The following is a 27,732-nucleotide window of genomic DNA, read 5'->3' as shown; positions in this document are numbered from 1 at the left end:
TACAAAAGTTTGGTAATTCACTAAATGTACACGTTTTGTAAAATATGATCAAATATTAAATAAATAATAAGCAAATAGTTATGTTATGTATTAGACATCGGTTTTGTTGCTATAGAAAAACTAATTGGTTTACGTTGTTTCAGTTACTAGTAACCAAACGTTTTGTAACTTATTAACCTACTACATTAACCCAACTGCCTTTGAGAACACACACTAAACTAGTTATGTAATTAATAGTCAAAGTTTATTTATTAACGACTAAAGTTTGTTTAAAATTTAAATAACAAAACTAGTTTGGTTGATTCTTTTTTTCAGTGTGGTTCCACCAATCAGATTATTTTGTCACGTCAATCTGATTGGTGGAATCCATACTATGCGTTCGAGCACACTGTGCGATTTCATAGTAATGATTGTGAATACGGGTGAGAGTCTGGGGCGCAAAGGATCGCCGTGATTTTTTGCGTGGATTTACTCGTAGTTAAAGACCGAGAGTGACAAAGGCTACTTTTATACCGGAAAACCAAACAGTACCCACGAGATTTTTAAACACCTAAATCTACGCAGACGAAGTCGCGGGCATCAGCTAGTACTTCAATAAAATCATATTATAGAATAGAATAGAATATATTTTATTCAAGTAAACTTTTTACAAGTGCTTTTGAATCGTCAGGTAGTTTATTTACCACATTTATTGTTAACATTGTTTCAGACAGATACATTTACATATAAATGAGTTAAGTAGGATTGATGTAAATGTTCACATTTTATTATGCTATGATAATCTTATAATATAAAAATAATAATATAATTTAGCATCAAGACCGGGAGCCGCAGCAGAAACAGCTGAAAACGGCAAGCGGCGCAAGTATGCCTCTCTTATAGAGAGTTACATTTTTGTGCCGTTTGCCGTGGAGACCCTGGGCCCATGGAGACTTAGAGCTAAAAAAAATTTACGAGGCATTTCTCCGCGATTAATAGTCTCATCTGGTGACAGAAGGGCTGGCTCATTTTTTGCGCAACGGATCAGCCTGGCTGTCCAGCGCGGAAATGCAGCCAGTATTCTTGGCACCATTCCACGCGGGCATGATTTATATAGTAATTAGATAAGGCTAGCTTTATTGTAATATATTCAAAAAAAAAATCAGATATAAAAATGAATCACTAAATGTGTTGCTCATCGCAAATCTCGAGAACAGCTGAACCGATTTCGCTAATTCTTTTTTTATAATATTCCTTGAAGTACGAGGATGGTTCTTACGGAGAAAAAAATTTAAAAATTTGAATCGACTGTTAGGCGGAACGAAGTTCGCCAGGGCCGCTAGTGAATGTAGACGGTGAGTTGTAATGTAACCAGTGTTACCATGGTAACAACTCACCGTCAGCTCAGTGAACGCATTGTAGGAAAGGTCGAGCGTTGCGATGTTCGAGAGCGCGCGCCAGTCGCTGCACATGAGCGCCACGCTGTTGTGGCTCAGGTCCAGCGCGGCGAGCTGCGCCAGCGCACGCAGGGGGGAGTCGCACTTGTAATGTAACTAGTGTTACCATGGTAACAACTCACCGTCAGCTCAGTGAACGCATTGTAGGAAAGGTCGAGCGTTGCGATGTTCGAGAGCGCGCGCCAGTCGCTGCACATGAGCGCCACGCTGTTGTGGCTCAGGTCCAGCGCGGCGAGCTGCGCCAGCGCACGCAGGGGGGAGTCGCACTTGTAATGTAACTAGTGTTACCATGGTAACAACTCACCGTCAGCTCAGTGAACGCATTGTAGGAAAGGTCGAGCGTTGCGATGTTCGAGAGCGCGCGCCAGTCGCTGCACATGAGCGCCACGCTGTTGTGGCTCAGGTCCAGCGCGCCGAGCTGCGCCAGCGCACGCAGGGGGGAGTCGCACTTGTAATGTAACTAGTGTTACCATGGTAACAACTCACCGTCAGCTCAGTGAACGCATTGTAGGAAAGGTCGAGCGTTGCGATGTTCGAGAGCGCGCGCCAGTCGCTGCACATGAGCGTGCTAGATTAATCTGAGTAATGTAGAGACAATAGAGTCAGGAATCACCTACTGAGAGCCTAAACCTTAATTCGTTATCAATAAGCTAGGGCGTGGTTGAAGGTAGAAAACAAAATAAAAGATTGTATAAGGAAATAAACTGTTTTATTCAGGGAAAAATCCCTCCATATCAAAGTTTATTTTTACCATTACTTATTGCTTTATCATTAAATAATTTATTATTTCCTTTAAGAATCTACCGCCAGTTCGAAAAAGCATATCTACCGAGAGAAAGAACTGGCAAGAAAAAACTCGGCGGTGTCTATCCACAATTATTGAAAAATAGATACAACTATGGTATTACCATAACATATCCAACCCACATCGGGTATAAGCATAAACTATTACAAAGGAATACCAGTTGAATAACAAATTACACATTAAACAACATACATAGTATAACAATAGAAATATAAAATCAACAATATTCGTACCTGTAGGTATGTCACAGCTTCTTATTAAAAATAGGAAAATTAATGATGTCTACCGTCAAAGCAGAGCCATTTATAGCCCTTTGGCTACCCTTTCCATAAGTATAATGATACCATATAAAACTCAAATTCAATAGAGTCGACAATAGAGATTAAACTTTAGTTTTAAATTTATACACTTCAAAATTCCACATTATACTCTATTTAAATCTACAATTACTTTACTTCTAAAATATAATAAAATCAATTTCACCATGTAGACCTTTGGATTAGCTGCTATATATTATCTGTTACGTCTGTAGTATTTTGTCTATCATTTTGACGTGCCTCTGTTTACAAATAAAATGTCAATGGTTTAGAATTAATTCTTAAGCAAAATCTAAAGAGTTTAGTAGCAATTTCAAGAAATAAATAGCAACTCTAACCATTTATCTTATACGGCCAAACTGACAATTGCTTCGTTCTCGAAGCAACAAAATAAAAACAAACAATTCGTAAAGGAAATTTTTAACAACATCAAAACATTTTTTTTTTTTTTTTTTTTTTCAAACAACATGTCTGTGGCTTCCAACAAAATTTAAAAAAACATTTTAAACATGTGTGTGACATACAAAATTACCACACAGTTTACTCTCAAAAATACAAGAAATATTTTTCTCGCCACAGCACATAAATGTTTCCAAACAAGATATCCTTTAACCCCATTGGTTTTAAACCAATATCAAAAAATATTTTTAACACCACTGGTATTAAAGCGATATTATAAAAATACTTTTCAACACCGTTGGTTCCAACGTTTTAAAGTATCATCTACAAAATATCCTTCAACACCATTGGTTTTAAGGCAACATCGTAAACCATCATAAAATTGTCCCTTAACACCATTGGTTTTGATCCATATATCACTATACAATTTTTCCATTGATCGAACATTTGATCAAAGTTTTAAATAAATTCCAATAAAATATAGAGATGAATATTAAACAAAGAAAAATTGCAACTGAACAAATTGTAAATTATCAGAATTTAAAATAATATGTTTCATAAAAAAGAACCATCAAAATGAAAAAGTTACAAAAATATTAATATTTCAAAATAAGTTAAATCATAAGAACTTTTTTTCAATTTCAAGTTAATAATTTTGCAAAAATAATAAAATACCATCGACTCTTACTCCTAAAGTACCAAAGTCAAAAACAAAGGGTAGGTATATAAAAACCGACTTCGTTACATAAACACTAAAAATTGAAAAATAATTTAATTTATTACCGAATATATTATGTATACAAGAGTTAATATAGTTCCATAATAATATTTTTTGGTGCCGGTGCCAATTAGCTTTAGCTGCGCGAATCGTCTAGACTTCATATTTTTATGGGACTCCACAATGGCACCTCATTGGCACCGACCCCAAAAAATATTATTATGGAACTATATTAACTCTTGTATACATAATATATTCGGTAATAAATTAAATTATTTTTCAATTTTAGTGTTTATGTAACGAAGTCGGTTTTTATTTTTTTTGTAAAAATTTTTTATTTCACAATTTTTAGTGGCCCCATGAAATTATGCTATGACTGGTTAAAAATCTACTGTTTACTAAGCTATTACACTGATCGCGAGCAATTTACTCTTATCCGTTGAGGAGTTCCAGTATCTATCTTCGAAGATGTTCATCAGATCTTCACCAAATTGAAATGGGACCAACTTTGAAGTATACCCTTTCAAACAAAAAAAGAATTTTCAAAATCGGTCCAGGCGTTTTTGAGTAATCGGGGAACATACATAAAAAATAAAAAAAAAAAAAAAAAAAAAAAAAAAAAGATTCCGACGAATTGAGAACCTCCTCCTTTTTTTGAAGTCGGTTAAAAAGTAATTATATGTAAGATATATCAAAACAAAACTAACTACTATGTTAGAAGAAGTAAAAATAATCAAAGAGTAAACTTATCTAATTATCGTTATTTACTTTTAAAAATATTTACTATTCAATCTCTTTTTGTCTATCTGCAATCAGTCCTTGGCCTATACAAAAACATTTGTTGCTTCCCACATCCAATGATGTGCCAACAACCTTCCTTTTTAAATAAATACCAAAACATTTTTCCACAATAAAATATAAAAATCCAAAAAGATCGTAAATAAAAACATAAAGGTAGGTATCAAAAACTAAAATGTCAAAAAATACCACAAAAATAATTTACATTAAAAAGATCGTCAAAGAAGTAATCAATATCAAAAATAGTTAAACACTTCAAACATCAAAAACGTCAAAAAATCAAAAGTATTATTCAAACAAAACAACAAAATACGGCATTAAAAAATATTAAACACAAGTGGGTAGTCAATAATCTCTAAATTCCAATATTCTAAATTTAAGTTTCAGGTTTAACCATAGTCCACCACGCTGGCCAAGTGTGGATTGGCAGCTCCATTACATCACATTACATAACGGTGGGTATATATAAAAAAACAATGACATCAAACAATCAGTAGCTACTAGACTTAGCGGCATAGCAACAGGATAAGACATCAGCAGCCTAACCTATCCTTATATAAAAACTACAAAAATAAACTCCAACAAAATTTCTTAATTATTGTAGGTAGGTATCACAAATCTTTCATCTCTACGTTTCGCGAGTGAGAACTCCGATGCAAAGTCAATAGCAAATTTACAAAAATGGCCACGCTAATCGCGTTTCTGATCAATGAATCATCAATATTTAACGAATGATGCAATATGTATTTCTGTATTGTTCTTAATTTGAAACAAAATTACAACAAAAAAAAATTTTTTTTTTTTCTTTTTTTTTTGTTTCTTTTTTTTCTTCTTTTCTCTCTGTCATTATGTAACACATAAATAAATTATATACATCTATTCGGCCAACCTGAAAAGTACTTCGTTCTCGAAGTACTTACATAGGAAATGCCTCAAGAACATAACTAAAAAAAAAGTAAGATGACTCATCACTCGTAAAACAATATTCAATGATTCAATGTCAACATCACTATCATATAAATTACGAATATACGGCTAGACGTCAGACGTAAATTAAAATAGAACACAAATTAATCATCAGTAAATATTTACTGACAAACTTGCTTTAGTTTTTCACCGCTCGGTCAGTCTGACATTTAACCACATTTTATCATTTTCAAACTACAAACCTAGGTGCGATTAGATAATGTTACTAATGAACCGTATACAAAAAAAAAGACATAACCTGTGTCAAGTCTAACCTATTGTAATCGTATGATCATTTACTTAATAAAAATTTCATACCAGCTAACTACCTGCAAATTTTCAACATTAATTTTCGTAATACCGATTTGTGTTATTAGCTGGGACATCATGCGATTAAACACCTTCAAACATTAATCTGAGTCATTGAAACAGAACATCTATACTGAACACAAAATTACCCGCAAAAATTTTATTTATCTAGTACCCACATCTTTATTTCTATAATACAATTAGTTTTAAAACAAATAAAATGACGACAGGTACTATGAAACTGTGTTACTACATTACACAGAGTATTAATAGGTCCATGATTACGCAATAAAACTTTCTAAGGCCTACCTGCCTGAAAAATTGTCTTGCAAAAAAGTTTTAATTCACTTTCACTTTTTTTTTCATACCATATTTTCATATTAAGATTTCCAGATTTAGGGTATCCAATGTCCATTGTGGTACCTCTCGTGGACGTCAGTCATCACAACGCCTGTTGGAACATCTTTGATGGCTTTTCACAAAGCCATCCGAATTCGCCGGTATTTCTGAAACTTGTACAAACTGCATTAGAAAAGGCACAATTCAGCCATATCGTTATCCCACTTCTGATGCTAGATTAATCTGAGTAATGTAGAGACAATAGAGTCAGGAATCACCTACTGAGAGCCTAAACCTTAATTCGTTATCAATAAGCTAGGGCGTGGTTGAAGGTAGAAAACAAAATAAAAGATTGTATAAGGAAATAAACTGTTTTATTCAGGGAAAAATCCCTCCATATCAAAGTTTATTTTTACCATTACTTATTGCTTTATCATTAAATAATTTATTATTTCCTTTAAGAATCTACCGCCAGTTCGAAAAAGCATATCTACCGAGAGAAAGAACTGGCAAGAAAAAACTCGGCGGTGTCTATCCACAATTATTGAAAAATAGATACAACTATGGTATTACCATAACATATCCAACCCACATCGGGTATAAGCATAAACTATTACAAAGGAATACCAGTTGAATAACAAATTACACATTAAACAACATACATAGTATAACAATAGAAATATAAAATCAACAATATTCGTACCTGTAGGTATGTCACAGCTTCTTATTAAAAATAGGAAAATTAATGATGTCTACCGTCAAAGCAGAGCCATTTATAGCCCTTTGGCTACCCTTTCCATAAGTATAATGATACCATATAAAACTCAAATTCAATAGAGTCGACAATAGAGATTAAACTTTAGTTTTAAATTTATACACTTCAAAATTCCACATTATACTCTATTTAAATCTACAATTACTTTACTTCTAAAATATAATAAAATCAATTTCACCATGTAAGACCTTTGGATTAGCTGCTATATATTATCTGTTACGTCTGTAGTATTTTGTCTATCATTTTGACGTGCCTCTGTTTACAAATAAAATGTCAATGGTTTAGAATTAATTCTTAAGCAAAATCTAAAGAGTTTAGTAGCAATTTCAAGAAATAAATAGCAACTCTAACCATTTATCTTATAAGCGCCACGCTGTTGTGGCTCAGGTCCAGCGCGGCGAGCTGCGCCAGCGCACGCAGGGGGGAGTCGCACTTGTAATGTAACTAGTGTTACCATGGTAACAACTCACCGTCAGCTCAGTGAACGCATTGTAGGAAAGGTCGAGCGTTGCGATGTTCGAGAGCGCGCGCCAGTCGCTGCACATGAGCGCCACGCTGTTGTGGCTCAGGTCCAGCGCGGCGAGCTGCGCCAGCGCACGCAGGGGGGAGTCGCACTTGTAATGTAACTAGTGTTACCATGGTAACAACTCACCGTCAGCTCAGTGAACGCATTGTAGGAAAGGTCGAGCGTTGCGATGTTCGAGAGCGCGCGCCAGTCGCTGCACATGAGCGCCACGCTGTTGTGGCTCAGGTCCAGCGCGCCGAGCTGCGCCAGCGCACGCAGGGGGGAGTCGCACTTGTAATGTAACTAGTGTTACCATGGTAACAACTCACCGTCAGCTCAGTGAACGCATTGTAGGAAAGGTCGAGCGTTGCGATGTTCGAGAGCGCGCGCCAGTCGCTGCACATGAGCGCCACGCTGTTGTGGCTCAGGTCCAGCGCGGCGAGCTGCGCCAGCGCACGCAGGGGGGAGTCGCACTTGTAATGTAACTAGTGTTACCATGGTAACAACTCACCGTCAGCTCAGTGAACGCATTGTAGGAAAGGTCGAGCGTTGCGATGTTCGAGAGCGCGCGCCAGTCGCTGCACATGAGCGCCACGCTGTTGTGGCTCAGGTCCAGCGCGGCGAGCTGCGCCAGCGCACGCAGGGGGGAGTCGCACTTGTAATGTAACTAGTGTTACCATGGTAACAACTCACCGTCAGCTCAGTGAACGCATTGTAGGAAAGGTCGAGCGTTGCGATGTTCGAGAGCGCGCGCCAGTCGCTGCACATGAGCGCCACGCTGTTGTGGCTCAGGTCCAGCGCGGCGAGCTGCGCCAGCGCACGCAGGGGGGAGTCGCACTTGTAATGTAACTAGTGTTACCATGGTAACAACTCACCGTCAGCTCAGTGAACGCATTGTAGGAAAGGTCGAGCGTTGCGATGTTCGAGAGCGCGCGCCAGTCGCTGCACATGAGCGCCACGCTGTTGTGGCTCAGGTCCAGCGCGGCGAGCTGCGCCAGCGCACGCAGGGGGGAGTCGCACTTGTAATGTAACTAGTGTTACCATGGTAACAACTCACCGTCAGCTCAGTGAACGCATTGTAGGAAAGGTCGAGCGTTGCGATGTTCGAGAGCGCGCGCCAGTCGCTGCACATGAGCGCCACGCTGTTGTGGCTCAGGTCCAGCGCGGCGAGCTGCGCCAGCGCACGCAGGGGGGAGTCGCACTTGTAATGTAACTAGTGTTACCATGGTAACAACTCACCGTCAGCTCAGTGAACGCATTGTAGGAAAGGTCGAGCGTTGCGATGTTCGAGAGCGCGCGCCAGTCGCTGCACATGAGCGCCACGCTGTTGTGGCTCAGGTCCAGCGCGGCGAGCTGCGCCAGCGCACGCAGGGGGGAGTCGCACTTGTAATGTAACTAGTGTTACCATGGTAACAACTCACCGTCAGCTCAGTGAACGCATTGTAGGAAAGGTCGAGCGTTGCGATGTTCGAGAGCGCGCGCCAGTCGCTGCACATGAGCGCCACGCTGTTGTGGCTCAGGTCCAGCGCGGCGAGCTGCGCCAGCGCACGCAGGGGGGAGTCGCACTTGTAATGTAACTAGTGTTACCATGGTAACAACTCACCGTCAGCTCAGTGAACGCATTGTAGGAAAGGTCGAGCGTTGCGATGTTCGAGAGCGCGCGCCAGTCGCTGCACATGAGCGCCACGCTGTTGTGGCTCAGGTCCAGCGCGGCGAGCTGCGCCAGCGCACGCAGGGGGGAGTCGCACTTGTAATGTAACTAGTGTTACCATGGTAACAACTCACCGTCAGCTCAGTGAACGCATTGTAGGAAAGGTCGAGCGTTGCGATGTTCGAGAGCGCGCGCCAGTCGCTGCACATGAGCGCCACGCTGTTGTGGCTCAGGTCCAGCGCGGCGAGCTGCGCCAGCGCACGCAGGGGGGAGTCGCACTTGTAATGTAACTAGTGTTACCATGGTAACAACTCACCGTCAGCTCAGTGAACGCATTGTAGGAAAGGTCGAGCGTTGCGATGTTCGAGAGCGCGCGCCAGTCGCTGCACATGAGCGCCACGCTGTTGTGGCTCAGGTCCAGCGCGGCGAGCTGCGCCAGCGCACGCAGGGGGGAGTCGCACTTGTAATGTAACTAGTGTTACCATGGTAACAACTCACCGTCAGCTCAGTGAACGCATTGTAGGAAAGGTCGAGCGTTGCGATGTTCGAGAGCGCGCGCCAGTCGCTGCACATGAGCGCCACGCTGTTGTGGCTCAGGTCCAGCGCGGCGAGCTGCGCCAGCGCACGCAGGGGGGAGTCGCACTTGTAATGTAACTAGTGTTACCATGGTAACAACTCACCGTCAGCTCAGTGAACGCATTGTAGGAAAGGTCGAGCGTTGCGATGTTCGAGAGCGCGCGCCAGTCGCTGCACATGAGCGCCACGCTGTTGTGGCTCAGGTCCAGCGCGGCGAGCTGCGCCAGCGCACGCAGGGGGGAGTCGCACTTGTAATGTAACTAGTGTTACCATGGTAACAACTCACCGTCAGCTCAGTGAACGCATTGTAGGAAAGGTCGAGCGTTGCGATGTTCGAGAGCGCGCGCCAGTCGCTGCACATGAGCGCCACGCTGTTGTGGCTCAGGTCCAGCGCGGCGAGCTGCGCCAGCGCACGCAGGGGGGAGTCGCACTTGTAATGTAACTAGTGTTACCATGGTAACAACTCACCGTCAGCTCAGTGAACGCATTGTAGGAAAGGTCGAGCGTTGCGATGTTCGAGAGCGCGCGCCAGTCGCTGCACATGAGCGCCACGCTGTTGTGGCTCAGGTCCAGCGCGGCGAGCTGCGCCAGCGCACGCAGGGGGGAGTCGCACTTGTAATGTAACTAGTGTTACCATGGTAACAACTCACCGTCAGCTCAGTGAACGCATTGTAGGAAAGGTCGAGCGTTGCGATGTTCGAGAGCGCGCGCCAGTCGCTGCACATGAGCGCCACGCTGTTGTGGCTCAGGTCCAGCGCGGCGAGCTGCGCCAGCGCACGCAGGGGGGAGTCGCACTTGTAATGTAACTAGTGTTACCATGGTAACAACTCACCGTCAGCTCAGTGAACGCATTGTAGGAAAGGTCGAGCGTTGCGATGTTCGAGAGCGCGCGCCAGTCGCTGCACATGAGCGCCACGCTGTTGTGGCTCAGGTCCAGCGCGGCGAGCTGCGCCAGCGCACGCAGGGGGGAGTCGCACTTGTAATGTAACTAGTGTTACCATGGTAACAACTCACCGTCAGCTCAGTGAACGCATTGTAGGAAAGGTCGAGCGTTGCGATGTTCGAGAGCGCGCGCCAGTCGCTGCACATGAGCGCCACGCTGTTGTGGCTCAGGTCCAGCGCGGCGAGCTGCGCCAGCGCACGCAGGGGGGAGTCGCACTTGTAATGTAACTAGTGTTACCATGGTAACAACTCACCGTCAGCTCAGTGAACGCATTGTAGGAAAGGTCGAGCGTTGCGATGTTCGAGAGCGCGCGCCAGTCGCTGCACATGAGCGCCACGCTGTTGTGGCTCAGGTCCAGCGCGGCGAGCTGCGCCAGCGCACGCAGGGGGGAGTCGCACTTGTACTTGTCCGCCGACAGTCTGCAGGATTACAAGTATAGAAGATATCTATACTAATAATTTATAAAGAGGTAATGTCGTAAGTTTGTTTGTAGGAGGTAAGCTCTGGAACTACTGAACCGATTTTGAAAATTCTTCCACCAATACAAAGCTACATTATTCCTGAGTGACATAGGCTATATTTTATTTTTAAAATAATTAAAGATACCTTCGAAAATTGCAATAAAGTGAAAAAGTCATCTCATCTTTGAGCTTCCGTCTCTCGTGGCGTGCGCTGCGTAAATAGTTATAGTTACAAGAAAACAATGTTCAGTGGAATTGTTCCCCTTAAACAGTTCTAAAAAAAAGTCCGCAACAGCATAACATATCTTTCTTTTACGGTAGGCTCACAATAACCATTTTTCATCATCATCATCAACTAATAGACGTCCACAGCTGGACATAGGTCTCTTGTAGGGACTTCCACACGTTCCACAGGGACCCCAACGTGCATCGGTTGTACGAACTATGTGGCCTGGCTATTGCAACTTCAGCTTCACAACCCGTTGAGCTATGTCGATTACTCAAGTTCTCCGCACTTAGCTCTCTCCATCGCCCGCAGAGTGACTCTGAGCTGATGAATAATAAAACGACTGGTTTATGCAAACACCCGTTTATTACTAGATTATTAGCTTTGCACATTGATAGATATACATCAGCTTCCTTACGAGGCCCATAGCTAGCGACCATGTCTCGGCTCCATATGTCATCACTGGCAACACGCACTGTTCCAACACTTTGTCTTCAAGCACTGAGGAGTTTTGGACGAGAAGACATCGCTGCCAGTGGCGTGCACAGGGTTTGAAGCCAGGGTAGGCATTAGTTAGGAGAACCTGTTTACTGGCAGGTCATAATGTAAAATTTGCATTGAGCTATTACAACTGGGGTAAGCAGTGCATTTATGCCTCTATGATCTGCACGCCACTGATCGCTGCCCTTCTCAAACAGCGGTTGTACATGGGCGGCGTTCGTGGAAGGGATCGTGTGAAGGTGTAGACGGTGTGTAGTGAGCGAGGGTCGTGGGTTCGATGCCTGGTCGACTGCGGGTTCACATCTGGCGATACGAAGCGGAAGGAGTTCACTTACCGCGAAATGTTGTTATTCGCCAGAGACAGGGTCTGAGAACAAGAACATTAGCATAATAATAAATAAATAAACGTTTATTCGCTGGAATGTGAGTACATGTAGGTCTTACAACAAGTTAGTCTCACCTGACACATTCTACCAGATTCAGGTGTACGAATAGTTACAGATCGCGCGGCGAGAGTTTGGCTTTGACCTTCGGGTGGAGGGGATTACTGCGCATGGGTACTGTCACGCACACAATACTTTTCCTTTTTTATGTACCAGGTTGGATATTTGAGTGGGTCAAAATTCATGTACAGTGGTAATAATGCTAGAAAATAATACGAAATAGATAAACTTCTTCATTTATTAAAACTATTGATAGTTATTTTACTTATATAAAATGTTTATTTCCTTTTAAAGTTTACAGAGACAGCGATGAAAATTCTAAATAATTGTTTTTTAATAAAATTATTTATTCCAAGATACATGTAAAATTGGTACATACAAACAAAAGAAAACTTAAAATAATTATTAAATACAAAAGTTAACATTAAAAAAAAGTCTTAGCAGCAGTGCTATTCAGATTCTGAATCAGTTAAAGGTTTAACGCCTTCTATGAAATCACCGCATGGTCCAGTGGTGCTGCCGCGACACGAAATTGTGCAACGTCTTTTGCTTGTTGAGGGTCCGGGTTCAGGGCTTCCTCGGTTGCAGTTGTCATCATCATCATCTTCATAACCATCATCAGAATCATCGTCTTCGGAATTATCATCGACGCGAATTATAAATTGCTCGGTAAGTAAATCAACTACATGGTCACTCTTGACGTACTCTTCTTCTATATCTTTTACCTTTTTACATATTTTTCCCCATTCCTGGGCACCCATTAAGGATACTTTTTCTTTGATAAGTTTGGTACATTCTTGTAAATTCCATTTAACATTTTTGCTAGCTACATATTGTTTAATAGTAGCCCATGCCATTTCTATGGGGTTGAGGTCTGGATGGTAAGGCGGTAATCTCAATATGCTATGGTTTGCTTCTGCTAAAATTTGATCTATTGAAAAAGTTTTAAATCTTTCTTTATTAGCTTTTATCAAGTTGTACAATTGTGGCTTGAGCATTGTTGAATCATATTGTATGCCTTTATCAGTTAGCCAATTCTGCATATCGGCTTTTTTGGTATTGGAGGACGGTGCTAAATCCCATTGTTTATTGTGGTATGAAGCGTTGTCGACAACCACTACAGAATTGGGTGGTAGGTTGGGAATTAATTGTGTCCTAAGCCATTTTTCATAATTCTCGTAATTCATGTTGTCGTGATAGTCCCCTGTTTTGGTGCCGGCTTTAAAAGTTAATAAAGCATTTGGTATAAACCCAGCTTCAGATCCTGCGTGGACTATCACGACTCGTTGTCCTTTAGAAATGGGTTTTTTTAGTCCTTCCGTAGGGCCATCGCTCCAGGCTTTGGTTGTTGAGTGCGATGAATCTACGTAGGATTCATCTGTGTAAACAATGGGTCTTCCTTCTTGTCGATATTTTCTTATTTTACTTAAATATTCAATGCGTTGTAATCGGATATTCGATGTTTCTATTAGTAATTTACGGTTGTTTTCTGTTTTTTTTCCAGCGAAATCCTAACTCCTTTATAATTACACGAAGACTTGTTTCTGACCCTTTAAAGTTTATATCTTCCTCAAGTTTCTTTTTTAGTTTCCCAATGGTGGGAAGTTCATTATTCGTCTTGTGAAAATTGTGTATACATCTTTTTATAATACCTTGGTCAAAATTATCAATATTCGTAACTGGTTTAGCTCTGGGACGTTTTTTTCCAGGTGTTCTGAAAGTAATTAGCAAATCGGAACTCTTGGCTTGATTTGCGATATTTTTTACAGTTCCAATTGAAGTCTTAGTGGCCTCCGATGTCCGTTTTTGAATTTTAGCTAATTTACTGACTACACAATTTAATTTAGAAACAGTTTCCGTTTTCATTACCTGCATAGTCTGTATAGTTTGGTTATTCTCCGACTGACTGAGTAAAGAAGCAACTTCCTCAATCTGACTTCGAATTTGCTTCAATGAATCGACACATTCGTCAGCTTCTTTCTTTAAAAAGCAATTCACGTCATATATCATTTTCCGTGCTTGCCTTTTTAAAACAATGTTTTTTTTACGCATTTTCAAATCACTTTTTAATATTTAACAAAAAAAACTTAACTGACAAACTTAAACAAACAAACTCAACAAATAATAACAATCGACAACAATAAACAATTAACGAAAATAGCAATTCACTTGTGAACGTGATTGTACAACACGAGTGCGCGGTACGTCGTATCGATGCGAGAGGCAGGGAACGACTGGAGCAGTGGAGCGCCAATCAGAGCACCGCGTGCGCCTACACACCCGCCCCGCACCCCACTAATTGCCCGTTGATACCCAATTTCTGATTTCTGCGCAATAACGGTCAAAGCCAAACTCTCGCCGCGCGTACTGTAATGATATTTTTCGTACCACTTGCTCAAAAAAGTGACATTCTATGCCACAAAAAGCAAACATAACAATATTCGTTTTTAATCTGTTAAAAACAGGGAAAGAAAGTACTGAATTTCATTCATCCTCTAGTGAGAGAATGTGATTTAAATTTGGAATATGTACTTACTGAACTTTTTTTTTCTTTTTTTTTATTCAGATACAAGTTAGCCCTTGACTGCAATCTCACCTAATGGTAAGTGACGATGCAGTCTACGGTGGGAGCGGGCTAACCTGGAAAGAGTATGGCAGTTTTTATTAAACCCATACACCTTTGGTTTCTACACGGCATCATACCGGAACGCTAAATTGCTTGGCGGCACGGCTTTGCCGGTAGGGTGGTAACTAGCCACGGCCGAGGCCTCCTACCAGACAGACAGACTACATCTGTGTTTACACCATTGAATTTGTATATTGGAGGGTCGATATTGAAAGAGTTCTTACTGTCTGTAGACACCGTGAAAAGAAACGTATGAGCTTTACTCTACGGAAGGTAGCCATCTTTATTTTAGTTGTCAGAGTTGGACTTTGACACGCACGCATTTGTTGTGGTTCACAATTTTCTCTCGCATTAAATTAATTAACTATCAGATTATAGCTTAGCTAATTATTATTCTTTGAGATAGGTAGGTAGTTTCTTAATCGTGATATTTAATTCGGTGATTGTGATATAGTTAGAACAGTAATTGTTCGACGCTAATGTACATTGTGTTAAATCGTAACATCTAGTGCCATCCGGTGACTTTGTCTGCAAAGCACTATTAATAATGTTCGCGTAGTTGTTTGACGAATATGGAATACTAATTATTGGTGAATATTAGAGTAGTTCGTGAGTTAACGTTTGGCTCAGTGGATAGATTATTATAAGGACATCCGTTAAGGTTATTTCTGCAGACGCTAGTGATTTAGAGTGTAATTGGAGATATACCGGCAGTTGAGATAATGATTAGTTTGAAGTGATAGTTTAGTGCGATAGTAACTTGAAGTTAACTTTGATAGTAGGTACCCGCTTTAGAATCGTATAACCCGGTTGGTAAAGAATCATTGATGACTCTCGTGTAATGTTGAAATGGATTAGACAATGAGTTGCCCATGAGATCGAATAGCTTACATTCTACCTGGTTTCTGTTGTGATCGCTTATTTGGGTGGATAGAAGTCGTGGCGCGTGTGGCGCACGATGCTATGGTGTTCTGTATGCAGATGTGCACAGAGTGGAGAAGGTAGAGCTATTGCGATATTCTGAATTAGTAATGAGAAATCAATTATAAGATCTGGTTTAGATCGTAAGAGAGTCGATGCAATGATCCTTTTAAGAGCGTTCATGAAGTTGTGATTGATTATCTTGAGATGATTAGATAACGGAGTAGGTCGTGACTTGATTGAGAGGTTGCAATAGCAATTGCGCCCTAATCACACGATGTAGTGTTTAGCTTAGGTTAGCTAGTTTAGAGTGAGGTGAGGGGTCGCTGTGAGGGGTGGTTGGAGGCGACCATAGGTAGGGTTAGGTTAGGGTGATCTGGTTGTGTTACGTTGATGGTTTCCATGTGCGATACGTTACTGAGAACTATTTGTAAAGAACATGGATTAAAGTACCTACTTATTAATTACTACCTTCTGATGTCGGCTAAAGATAAATAATAATTATCAGCCATCCTCCTGTTCTCCGACATCAGAAGTGGGATACACGATTTATGCCCACATTTTCGAAAATCATTGCAACACTAGCTTTGTTTAAAAAAAAAAAAAAAAGTTACAAGATTTTTTTTTTTTTTTTTTTGTTTTTTTTTTTTATTTATTTGTGCAAGACATGTTTTCAATTTTAATACCCACACGTGGTCTTTCTTGAAAAGCTTGATTTACTTTTGTGTGTTTTGAATAAAAAGAGAAAGAAAAAAGGATTATTTTGTGTAGAGATGCGCTAAGGAGTGGTGAAAGTGGCCGTGATTTAATGGAGTTAAACTCAAACTCGAATCATTTATTCAAAATAGTTAAGTTTAGTTAATTTACAATTTTGACTGTCAGTTGTAGGAGTTATGTGGTATGGTGGTGATGGTGAATTGCGTAAGCTTGGAGCTAAGGCTACGAGGGTTCCGAACTACTTGGTTTCCTTACTAAATGGTTATAGCATTGGGAGTGTGATGTCCCAGCACGGTTGTCATCTAATTTAATAGCTAGTGGTCTGATGTTTTCAGCTGCTGAGATTGACTATCTAGCACTCTCAGATCATGATGCTACTTGGGCATTGGCAGTAAGGGTTGAAAAAAAAGTGCGATATAGGTCTGCATGGTCTTAATGTGGGAGGGACTACAACGGGGATAATACGAAATAATTTTATTCATGAAATTTATCTTGTCCCTTACATTTTCGAATATTCGGAAAGCGTCGGCGAGGCATTTGATTCCTTTCATGATGTTGTATAACTTTTCTATGTGCTGTGTTTACCCTCTAAGAAGGTGAAAATGGATAATTGTAATAATAAAACGGTATGGTTGACTGAAGGGATTTTTGGTATAATAGAGTCACGGAGTGACACTGAAGCTGGGCTAAGATGAGATGAGGACTGGCTCTGTAGAGGAGAGCGCTATTCGCCTATGCAGTGTATTTGCAGACATAGTGAATCAGTCGTTTGAATAAGGGGTTTTCCCTAGCAACTTAAAAATTTCTATAGTTACCATTCCTGTAGCCCGTGTTCAAAAAAAGGCGATTGATGTGGCACCGTCCTATAACATTGGTGCCAATATTAGCGGGAATGATTGGAAAGGTAATGGTGAAACGTCTCAAAAAAATTCAATGCCAATGGTGTGCTCGTGGATGAACGATTTGGTTTTTGCAATGACAGCTCCACTGTCGAGGATTGTTTCTGTTTAAGTGGAATAGATAATGATAGCCTGAATGACAGGGTACCTATTGCTATTATTTTTCTGGATGTGACTAAGGCTTTTGACTTTGTGAATCATAAAATATTATTGGATAAATTAGATGGATATGGTGTTGCAAGAAGAGCTTATGAATGGATAGAGTCGTATTTGAATGGACTGAAAATGTGCGCTGGGATTGCTAGAATGAAAAATAATACCAAAGGGTGTACGAATCTCCACTGGAATGTGATAAGCGGGGGGTACCTCAGAGTGTATGGTATGTGTGGTGTATTAGAATCCTTCCGTTTGAACTGACTTCAAAAACGGAGGAGGTTTTTAAATTCGCCGGAATATTTGTTTTCTTTTTGTAACTTGTATTGGTGACATTACGATAGCGACCATTGTTCGTTGTGTATTGTTTGCAGATGATAGAATAATGTTGAAGGAACGTAGGAATGGGAATTGAACGGCGCTTTGGAGGATAATTAATTGAATTAGTAATAATGACTTGGAAGTGCGCTTAAATAAAACTAAAATGATGCAGTTCATGATCATGCGACGATGGAGAGGGTTGATGAGTTAAAGTTTTTGGGAATAATTTGCGACAAGAACTCTAATTTGAGGGTGCACATTAGGTGTGTGTGCTGAATTGGACGAATTTGTGTATGCGTGGGGGTCCTTCCACTGTGATGTATGAGCATAGAGGATATGGGCGTATTTATTAGGAGATGTCAAAAATATTTCCAACGAGATTATGAGGTAAGGATGAGTGGGTCGGTTGGATGCACGCACGAGCTATGCATTTCAGAATGTCACAGTGGTACATGCATTAAAAGCGTTTGCGCTATGGCTGTAAAAAAAAAAATCAACAATAAGCTGCCGATTGACCTCAAAAGGATGAGTTTGGATGTGTATAAGGAAGAGCTTAGTGAATTGCTTTTGGAAAAGTGCTATTGCGACGTTAAAGAATATTTGATTTATAAAAATGGGTTGTCTAAACGGCGAGGTGGCCATTTAGATGATAAACGGCGAGGTGGCTGTTTTGAAAAAAAAGGGGGTTGTCTAAAAGGCGAGGTGGCCATTTAGATGATAAACGGCGAGGTGGCTGTTTTGAAAAAAAAGGGGGTTATCTAAAAGGCGAGGTGGCCATTTAGATGATAAACGGCGAGGTGGCTGTTCCGATAATGGATGGACGGCGGCGTGGCCGTTTCAGCTGAGGGGAGTTAGCTTGGTGTATAGTGTGGTGGGTATTTGGAACAGGTGATAGGATCAGTAGCGGGGTACTGCTGGAGTTCGGGTTTTATGAGACATAATTATGAGCGGTGAGTCTATTATGGCAAATGGTGCAGTGTGTTTTAGAAGTTGCTACTATGGATAAAGTTGGGCTATGCTTTGGTTGTGTCATGCTTGTTTTATTTGTAATGGTTGTGATATGCATGCTTTAGAATATGTGGTTTGTGTGCTTGTGCTGATTGTCAGGATGAACGAGCGGATGTTCTGACGTTTATAAAATGTTTGTGCTTGATACATACTAGCGCCCGAGGACGGTCGCATGTCAGAATGGCCGTATTGGAGGGTCGATATTGAAAGAGTTCTTACTGTCTGTAGACACCGTGAAAAGAAACGTATGAGCTTTACTCTACGGAAGGTAGCCATCTTTATTTTAGTTGTCAGAGTTGGACTTTGACACGCACGCATTTGTTGTGGTTCACAATTTTCTCTCGCATTAAATTAATTAACTATCAGATTATAGCTTAGCTAATTATTATTCTTTGAGATAGGTAGGTAGTTTCTTAATCGTGATATTTAATTCGGTGATTGTGATATAGTTAGAACAGTAATTGTTCGACGCTAATGTACATTGTGTTAAATCGTAACATCTAGTGCCATCCGGTGACTTTGTCTGCAAAGCACTATTAATAATGTTCGCGTAGTTGTTTGACGAATATGGAATACTAATTATTGGTGAATATTAGAGTAGTTCGTGAGTTAACGTTTGGCTCAGTGGATAGATTATTATAAGGACATCCGTTAAGGTTATTTCTGCAGACGCTAGTGATTTAGAGTGTAATTGGAGATATACCGGCAGTTGAGATAATGATTAGTTTGAAGTGATAGTTTAGTGCGATAGTAACTTGAAGTTAACTTTGATAGTAGGTACCCGCTTTAGAATCGTATAACCCGGTTGGTAAAGAATCATTGATGACTCTCGTGTAATGTTGAAATGGATTAGACAATGAGTTGCCCATGAGATCGAATAGCTTACATTCTACCTGGTTTCTGTTGTGATCGCTTATTTGGGTGGATAGAAGTCGTGGCGCGTGTGGCGCACGATGCTATGGTGTTCTGTATGCAGATGTGCACAGAGTGGAGAAGGTAGAGCTATTGCGATATTCTGAATTAGTAATGAGAAATCAATTATAAGATCTGGTTTAGATCGTAAGAGAGTCGATGCAATGATCCTTTTAAGAGCGTTCATGAAGTTGTGATTGATTATCTTGAGATGATTAGATAACGGAGTAGGTCGTGACTTGATTGAGAGGTTGCAATAGCAATTGCGCCCTAATCACACGATGTAGTGTTTAGCTTAGGTTAGCTAGTTTAGAGTGAGGTGAGGGGTCGCTGTGAGGGGTGGTTGGAGGCGACCATAGGTAGGGTTAGGTTAGGGTGATCTGGTTGTGTTACGTTGATGGTTTCCATGTGCGATACGTTACTGAGAACTATTTGTAAAGAACATGGATTAAAGTACCTACTTATTAATTACTACCTTCTGATGTCGGCTAAAGATAAATAATAATTATCAGCCATCCTCCTGTTCTCCGACATGTATATAAAGCATTATACATCTTTTTGAAAAAGGAATACGCATTTATTATGCAGTTATGATTATTAAATAAAATTACGAAAACCGACGAGGCCGTATGAGCTTGATGCCTTTGCTTTTCCGACAAAAAAATATTAGTCTAGGAATTTGCCGCGTTTTTGTTTTCTTCAAATACAAATAAACGTTAAGTTTATTTTATTTTTATAAATAATAAAATGTTCTTAAATTACGTTTAATAAATGCTTATCTCATATTATTATTGTGTTAATTTTTTCGCAAATGGTACGAAAAGTAGAGTATTTACCTCGGTGATAAAGCTAAGACAGCTTCTTTCTAGGGTGAACTTAAATCCCTCGCTACGCTCGCGATTTAAATCGTCACCCGCGACAGAAGACACTGCTTTACCCCCTTGGTTAATAATAATCTACTAATTTCTAAATAATTTTAAATACACATCAAAAATTGCGAACCGGCAGGAATCGAACCCGCGACTCCTGGGATCGCGCCCGACGCTCTAACCACTAAGCTACAGCCCACTTACTGCCAGCGACGAAATTTGTAATGTGTATGCTCACTCAGTACTGAAGCGACTGTTTCTGCCATCTAGTAGCGACATCTTTTTGCTGTTATCGAAACTACTTTCAAAGGCCCATATTACAATGCAGCTCTTGGAACGAGAAATGACATACTTGCTTTTTTCCTTCAAGTGTAGGTGAAACACTATAAAAATTATAAAATATAATCTACTAATTATTACTTATTATATTATGTAGTGTGTCACCTTCAGCTTGGTGATGGGACTGAAGGTTTCCGGGTGGAGGAGCTGGATGCGGTTCCCGGACAGGTCCAGCTCCGTCAACTCCGACAGCGCGTTGAACACAGACCTGGAATCACACGCATCTGATCACAAAGGTCTGTACGCACCGGAGCTGCGCTGCGCTGCGCTGCGCTGCGCTGCGCTGCGCTGCGCTGCGCTGCGCTGCACTGCAGGGCGCGTCACTACCTATCGCACTACAACTGCAGTACGCGGCAGCTCGCCTCACTTCTATAATCTATACCCGAGCAACAACAACAACGTTGCAAAATGAACGACAGTGAAGAGGGGAAAGGGGGAAGCCGACATCCTAGGGGTTTGGACTTTTGAGGATATTATACTTCTAAGAGCATAAACAAAACCGGCCAAGTGCGTGGCCACGCGTAGTGTAGGGTTCCGTAGTCACAATTCAATCACAAATACAATTATACATTAATATGCAACTCATAATATCTACGTAGGTACCTACAATAATTAACCTCGAAAAACATATTATATAACTCCTTAAGATAAACTCACTTGTCCAGCGTGTCGATGTGGTTAGCCCCCAAGTCCAGCACCTTCAACCCTTTCACTCCAGCGAACACCCCCTCCGGGAGCCGCTCCAGGGCATTATCCCTCAAGTCCAGTTCTTCCAACTTGTCCAGGTTCCAGAACAGCTTCTCGTGGATGTACACCAACTTGTTGCGGCTCAAGTACAGCACCTTCAGCTTGAGCAGACCGCGGAACACGTTGGTCGGGACGGACGTGAGGTTGTTGACGGACAGGTCCAGGTGCTCCAGGCTGGTGCAGTTCTGCAGCAGGAGCTCGGGCAGGCTCTGGATGGAGGCGGCGTGCAGGTCCAGGCGCTGCAGCGCCGGCAGCTCGGAGAACTGGTGGCTGGCGAGGTGTAGTGGGGCGATGTTGTTGAATATCACCACCTGGGAAAGAATAATTATATTTTCATCTCACTCGCTCGGAAACAATCCTTTTGCCCTTTGAAATCTGAGTGGAAAGTGGTAATTTTGCTCGCTAGCGCGTCTAAGGTTATGGTGGTTGGAGTTGCTATTTATTTCTTGAAATTGCTACTGAACTCGAACTCTAAGCTTTAGATTTTGTCACAGATCTGTCTCATTCAAGGTCTCATTCATTCATTCTATGCCATAGACATTTTATTTGTAAACAAAGGCACGTCAAAATAATAGACAAATAGGTACCTACCCTACTACACTCTACAGACGTGACAGAACAATTAACAAATTATAAATAGAAAATCTAAAGTTCTTACATGGCGAAACTGAATTAAGTAACTAACATTTTGTACTATTTTAGAAATAAAGAAATTGTAGATTTAAATAGAGTATGTGTAGTTTAAAGTAAATAAATTTAACTATAGAGTTTAAACTCTATTGTTAACTCTATTGAATTTAATTTTTAGATGGTATCACTATATTTTTATTATACCTACCTCTGGTGGGAGGTACTCCCAGCCTATAAAAACCGGCCAAGTGCGAGTCGGGCTCACGCACCGAGGGTTCCGTACTACAGTCATATTTTTTCGACATTTTGCACGATAATTCAAAACTACGATACATAAAAATAAATTAAATCTGCTTTAGAATGTACAGGTGAAGACCTTTCATATGATACCCCACTTGATATAGTTATCTCACTTCGAAAGTTGAAAATACTAATTATTAGTTCATGGCCACAATTTTTTTTTTTGTGTGATCTAACCCTAAATTCACGGTTTTCAGATGTTTCCCCAAATGTCAGCTATAAGATCTACCTACCTGCCAAATTTCATGATTCTAGGTCAACGGAAAGTACCCTGTAGGTTTCTTGACAGACAGACTGACAGACAACAAAGTGATCCTATAAGGGTTCCGTTTTTCCTTTTGAGGTACGGAACCCTAAAAAGCGATGTTTTGACTGTGAGATTCATTATTTTTAGGGTATCACTTTGTTGTCTGTCTGTCAAGAAACTTACAGATTTACCTGTGCATTCTAAAACAGAATTTTATTTATTTTTATGCATTATAGTTTTTGAATTATCGTGCAAAATGTCGAAAAAATACGACTGTAGTACGGAACCCTCAGTGTGCGAGCCTGACTCGCACTTGGCCGGTTTTTCCTATTTTAAGTGAGGCTGCGAAATAATTATTCAGGTACGAAATATTTGATTTTAATTGTGAATTTTTCTGTTGTATTACTTTATATTTTGTTTTATGTATTGTTTAATGTGTAATTGGTTATTTAAAATAGACACCACCGAGTTTTCTTGCCTTTCTTTCTCTCGGTAAATAGCTATGGTTTTCCGAACTGGTGGTAGATTTTTTTAAAAAGGAATAATAAATTATTTAATGACAAAGCATTAAGTAAAGGTAAGGTAAAGATAAACTTTGATTTTGAGGGAGTTTTCCCTGAACAAAACAGTTTATTTACCTATACAATCTTTTATTCTGTCTCCTACCAACAACCACGCCCCAATCTTAATGATAACTAAGTAAGGTCTACGCTCTTGTAGATTATTGTCTGGCTCTATTATCTCTATCTTCAGAGTTCAGACGCTAATCTAGCACGCGCAAAGTACGAGTTGAACGATCGTCACACTTGTGACCAGTAAAACAGTAACCTTTCTCAAATGCACTAATCCTCGGAACAAGTCGTCGGGCAGCGACGTGAGCTGGTTGTTGTGCAGGTCCACGTGCTCCAGGCGCCGGCACGGGCGCAGCAGAGCACGCGGCAGCGAGCTCAGGCGGTTCATGTTCAGGCCTAGGTACATCAGCTCGGACAGCCCTGGAACAACAGACAATATTGTACATATTACTCACTATCTGCATCGTACTCCTCGTTGCTGAGGGTCGAGACCACTTTCCATGAATCACATCAAAATCCATACTTAATATTATAAATGCGAAAGTGTGTCTGTCTGTCTGGTAGCCTTTCAGGGTTTATCCGTTCAACAATCAAATAAATAGATTTTGATTTTTGAGATTTTTGAATATATAAAAGGAAAAGGTGACTGACCGACTGACTGACTGACCTTTCAACGCAGACTCAAACTATTGGACGGATCGGGCTGAAATTTGGCATGCAAATAGCTATTATGACGTAGGCATCCGCTGAAAGTAGGTTTTTTCTTGAGGTTAGGTGTCAGCTAAGAAACGACTATGAGAAAATCCCCCCTAAAGGAGTGAAATGGGGGTTGGAAGGTCATATGTGTTATTCGGTGCTGTTCAGGGTGCGCGTCCTGATGTTATAATGTTTGTTTCTGGAAAAAAATGCCATTTGTTTCCTGTAGGCCACGCGGGCGAAGCCGCGGGCAGAAGCTAGTATTAACATATGACCTTTTGTGTTCTGCGGAATTGTTCCTCGCCTTGCTGTGCCACAGACATGCACATTCGCGACAGGGTGACATGGCATTCATGGCATAGTGCGGGTGTGCGGGGTGTCTCCACCCCCATTGCAATGTGGCCATACCTGCCCCCTCGCTCGTCCGTCGCCGTCGGTCACGCTGGGCCCCGGGGCTCGAGCTCTCTTATGAGGAAATATTATTATGTGCTGAAGGTCCTCGCTCGAGGCTCTCACTCACCAGCTAACGCACCCTCGTCAATGTTCTCTATCTTGTTCCCCCACAGCCACAGGTCGGCGAGCGCGGGCGCGTAACTGAAGGCCCCCGACGGTACGCTCTGCAGGCCCGTGCCCGCCAGCGTCAGCGTGTGCAGCGCCGACAGGGCCCCCGCACCCCTCGGGCCCTCCGTCCGCAGCAGCACGGCGCCGCTCCACTGCGTGAAGCTACGCAGCGAGGGTAACTCCGCAAGGACTTCGTCCAGCATCGTGGTCTGGTTCCCTCCTGGATATCAACAAGTATAACATATCAGCGGCTCGATTGCGGTACAATGACAGCTACAATGTCACGATCACAATCACCTACTGGTTGGTTAACCTCTCTCACTATTGGCTACAATGCATTGTTGCAACAAGAATACCACCAATTCAGCCAATCACAACAATTGCGATTGTAATAATGATTGATGCAGGTTTTCTGCAATCGACCAGCAGTTCAAGTCAATAGTTACAGGCAACTTAGTTCAAAGTCAAAGTCAAAGTCAAATGATTTATTCAAAATAGGTAATAAATTACTCTTATTGATTGTCTGGTATAGTGTTAGATTTGTAAGATAATATAGTGGTGATAATTATAACGCAAACTTAAAACTAAAGCTACGAGGGTTCCAAACGCGCCCAGGTCTGAGAAGAGCCCACAACAAACTCAGTTGTAGTTGAATTGGCTACGATGTGGAGTACCTTCCCACCGTCGCGTTCGCTGCCACGTGTCAGGGAGGTGGCTCGCGGCGACTTCTTGCAGCGATTCAGCAGCGCTACCGTCGCGATACTGCCGCTGCTCGAATGTCTTCGCCATTTAGCAATGACTCCAAATCACTACTGTCGCGATCCAGATCAGAGACTTGCCAGGAGTTGAATCCGGGACCTCTCACTCATAAGACTAGGGAGATCGTCAAAACCTCTGACTAATAGATAGTTATAAAGGCCCCCCTCACCGCTCGTAGAGTCGATCGCGATTTTCTCGAGCGTCGTCAGCCCCTCCACGTGCTGGGCGGTCACAGCGCCGCTCACGTCATGCAGCTTGAGCAGTCGAGCGCCCCCACAAGAGAGTGGCGCGGAGGGGAGCGCGCAGGGGAGCGCGCAGCGGAGCGGCGCGGAGGGGAGCGTGCAGTTCGTGATCTCGAAATTGTTGACCGTCCTGCTGGCGCTCGTGTGCTCGGGGGTGAGGCGGGGGGATATCAGCTCCTGCGCCTCTTGCAGGTCTTCGCACGAGAATGTGCTGTGCTGCCAACAAAAACAAAATAGGTCAAGTACGAGTCGGACTCGCACAAGAAGGGTCCCGTACCATCATACGAAATATAACTTGTATTTAAACTAGCTTATGCTCGCGACTTCGTCCGCGTGGACTACATAAACTTCAATCCCCTAGTTCACCCCCTTAGGGGTTCAGTTTTCAAAAATCTTTTCTTAGCGGATGCCTACGTCTATCTGCATGCCAAATTTCAACCCGATACGTCCATTAGTTTGAACTGTTCGTCGTCAGTCAGTCATTTTTTCCATTTATATATTAAGATATCTGAATAACCCTTTTTAATTTTTTTAGGTGATTTTGAAATATTTATTAGGTACTAGCTGATGCCCGTGACTTCGTCCGCGTGGATTTAGTTTTTAAAAATCCCGTGGGAACTTTTTCATTTTTCGGGATAAAAATTAGCCTATGTCACTCTCCAGGTCTTTAACTATACCCATGCAAAAAATCACGTCAATTTGTTGCTCCGTTGTGACGTGATTGAAGGATAAACCAACAAACAAACACACTTTCGCATTTATAATATGGGTAGTGATATAAATACGGGTAGTGAGTTGTGGTTATATCCACGAGCCACATGTCATGCAGGCACTTGTCATAGTCCGGTGCGAGCCATCAGGTTGCCCTCACACGTCGCCGCGGGGCAGGGGCCAGGGGCCATGGGTAGTTGCCCCCGCACTACATCATCTCCCACTTACATTGTCGCACACGATCTCCAGGTCGCCAGCCGCCACGGTGATCTTCAGGCGGCCGGCGGGCAGCGCGCACGTCACGACCACCGCGCCGTCCTGCCCAGCCACGCCGCTGCAGCCGCGCGAGGCGTTCTGCCTGGCGACGGAGTAGCTGCAAACGACGACTCGATACACTGCCTCTACTGGACACGGGTCTCCCGGCCCACGCCCGTCTACACGCACAGGTTTGCGCCACTGCCATCCATCGGTTCCCGCAGACTCGTTTGCCCATCTAGTGGAAGGTCTTCCAACGCTGCGCTTTCCGGTGCGAGGTCGCCACTCTAGCAGCTCAGGAGTGGGACCCCAACGTCTACCAGTTGTCGAACTATGTGCCCTGCCCATTGCCACTTCAACTTCGTTCCCCGTTCAGCTCCGTGGGTTACTGTGGTTCGCCTCGGAAGTCGGAAACAAGTACCAAGTAATACATTTGTTTTGAGAAATACATTGTTGACCGCCGCATACAACTCGGCTGGACAGCGTTCAAGAAGCTTGGACGAGAACACATCAAGTCTTCTCGCCCGAAACTCCTCAGTGCTTGAAGACCAAAGTGTTGGAACAGTGCGTGTTGCCAGTGATGACATATGGAGCCGAGACATGGCCGCTAACTATGCCCCTCTTAACAATAAGAAAGCTCCGAGTGGAGCTTTCAGCGGGCGATGGAGAGAGCTATGTGCGGAGTTTCTAACGTCATCAATGAGGAAATGAGAACCAAAGTAACCGACATAGCTCAGTGGTTGTGAAGTTAAAGTGGCAATGGGCAGGGCACATAGTTCGGAAACCAATAGTCGTTGGGGTCCAACATGGTGCTGGCGACCTTGTACCAAAAAGCGCAGCGTTGGAAGACCCCCTACTATAGTACGCGACAGGTCGAGATGGTGGGTGCTGCGCACACCCGCACAGCCCCCGCGTTAACCCGGTGCGTGTATCGGAGGATGATGACGTATCAATGAAGGGGCGCGTGGAGGTCTTGGCCAGCGGTGGGCAGCGTGGGATGTACTCACTCGGGCTCGTTGGCGACGGCGGACACGACGGCGGCCAGCAGCAGCAGCAGCAGCGGCAACATCACGCGTCAC

The 27,732-nt window shown here is 42.3% G+C and overlaps 2 protein-coding genes across 2 annotated transcripts; both read right to left on the bottom strand.

The window, feature by feature from the left end:
- Positions 1 to 933: 933 nt before the first annotated feature.
- On the bottom strand, positions 934 to 25,708 carry LOC117995027 (toll-like receptor Tollo). The gene is made up of 30 exons (XM_069508134.1): positions 25,615 to 25,708; positions 24,646 to 24,906; positions 23,686 to 23,849; positions 21,591 to 21,991; positions 21,039 to 21,141; positions 12,061 to 12,092; positions 10,791 to 10,956; positions 10,609 to 10,752; positions 10,427 to 10,570; positions 10,245 to 10,388; positions 10,063 to 10,206; positions 9,881 to 10,024; positions 9,699 to 9,842; positions 9,517 to 9,660; positions 9,335 to 9,478; positions 9,153 to 9,296; positions 8,971 to 9,114; positions 8,789 to 8,932; positions 8,607 to 8,750; positions 8,425 to 8,568; positions 8,243 to 8,386; positions 8,061 to 8,204; positions 7,879 to 8,022; positions 7,697 to 7,840; positions 7,515 to 7,658; positions 7,333 to 7,476; positions 1,741 to 1,884; positions 1,559 to 1,702; positions 1,377 to 1,520; positions 934 to 939 (listed from the first exon to the last, which is right to left on the bottom strand). The coding sequence occupies exons 2-30, from the start codon at positions 24,887 to 24,889 to the stop codon at positions 934 to 936; spliced, it is 4,284 nt and encodes a 1,427-aa protein (XP_069364235.1). The 5' UTR covers positions 24,890 to 24,906; positions 25,615 to 25,708.
- LOC138404380 (uncharacterized) lies at positions 12,330 to 14,178 on the bottom strand. Its single transcript, XM_069508109.1, has 2 exons — positions 14,038 to 14,178; positions 12,330 to 13,679 (listed from the first exon to the last, which is right to left on the bottom strand). Exons 1-2 carry the CDS (start codon positions 14,176 to 14,178, stop codon positions 12,618 to 12,620), a joined length of 1,203 nt encoding a protein of 400 aa, XP_069364210.1. The 3' UTR covers positions 12,330 to 12,617.
- Positions 25,709 to 27,732: the final 2,024 nt, after the last annotated feature.

Source organism: Maniola hyperantus, chromosome 28, assembly GCF_902806685.2.
Source record: "Maniola hyperantus chromosome 28, iAphHyp1.2, whole genome shotgun sequence".
NCBI lineage: Eukaryota > Metazoa > Arthropoda > Insecta > Lepidoptera > Nymphalidae > Maniola > Maniola hyperantus.
This window is presented reverse-complemented; position numbering and strand designations above follow the sequence as displayed.

Excerpts from the sequence above, each read along its gene's own strand:
- LOC117995027 (XM_069508134.1), bottom strand. The coding sequence starts at position 24,889 with ATGCTGGACGAAGTCCTTGCGGAGTTACCCTCGCTGCGTAGCTTCACG. Across the intron at positions 9,115-9,152 it reads ATGCGTTCACTGAGCTGACG|TGCGACTCCCCCCTGCGTGC; the intron begins GTGAGTTGTTAC and ends TTACATTACAAG. Across the intron at positions 8,205-8,242 it reads ATGCGTTCACTGAGCTGACG|TGCGACTCCCCCCTGCGTGC; the intron begins GTGAGTTGTTAC and ends TTACATTACAAG.
- LOC138404380 (XM_069508109.1), bottom strand. The coding sequence starts at position 14,178 with ATGATATATGACGTGAATTGCTTTTTAAAGAAAGAAGCTGACGAATGT. Across the intron at positions 13,680-14,037 it reads AAACTATACAGACTATGCAG|GATTTCGCTGGAAAAAAAAC; the intron begins GTAATGAAAACG and ends TAAAGGAGTTAG.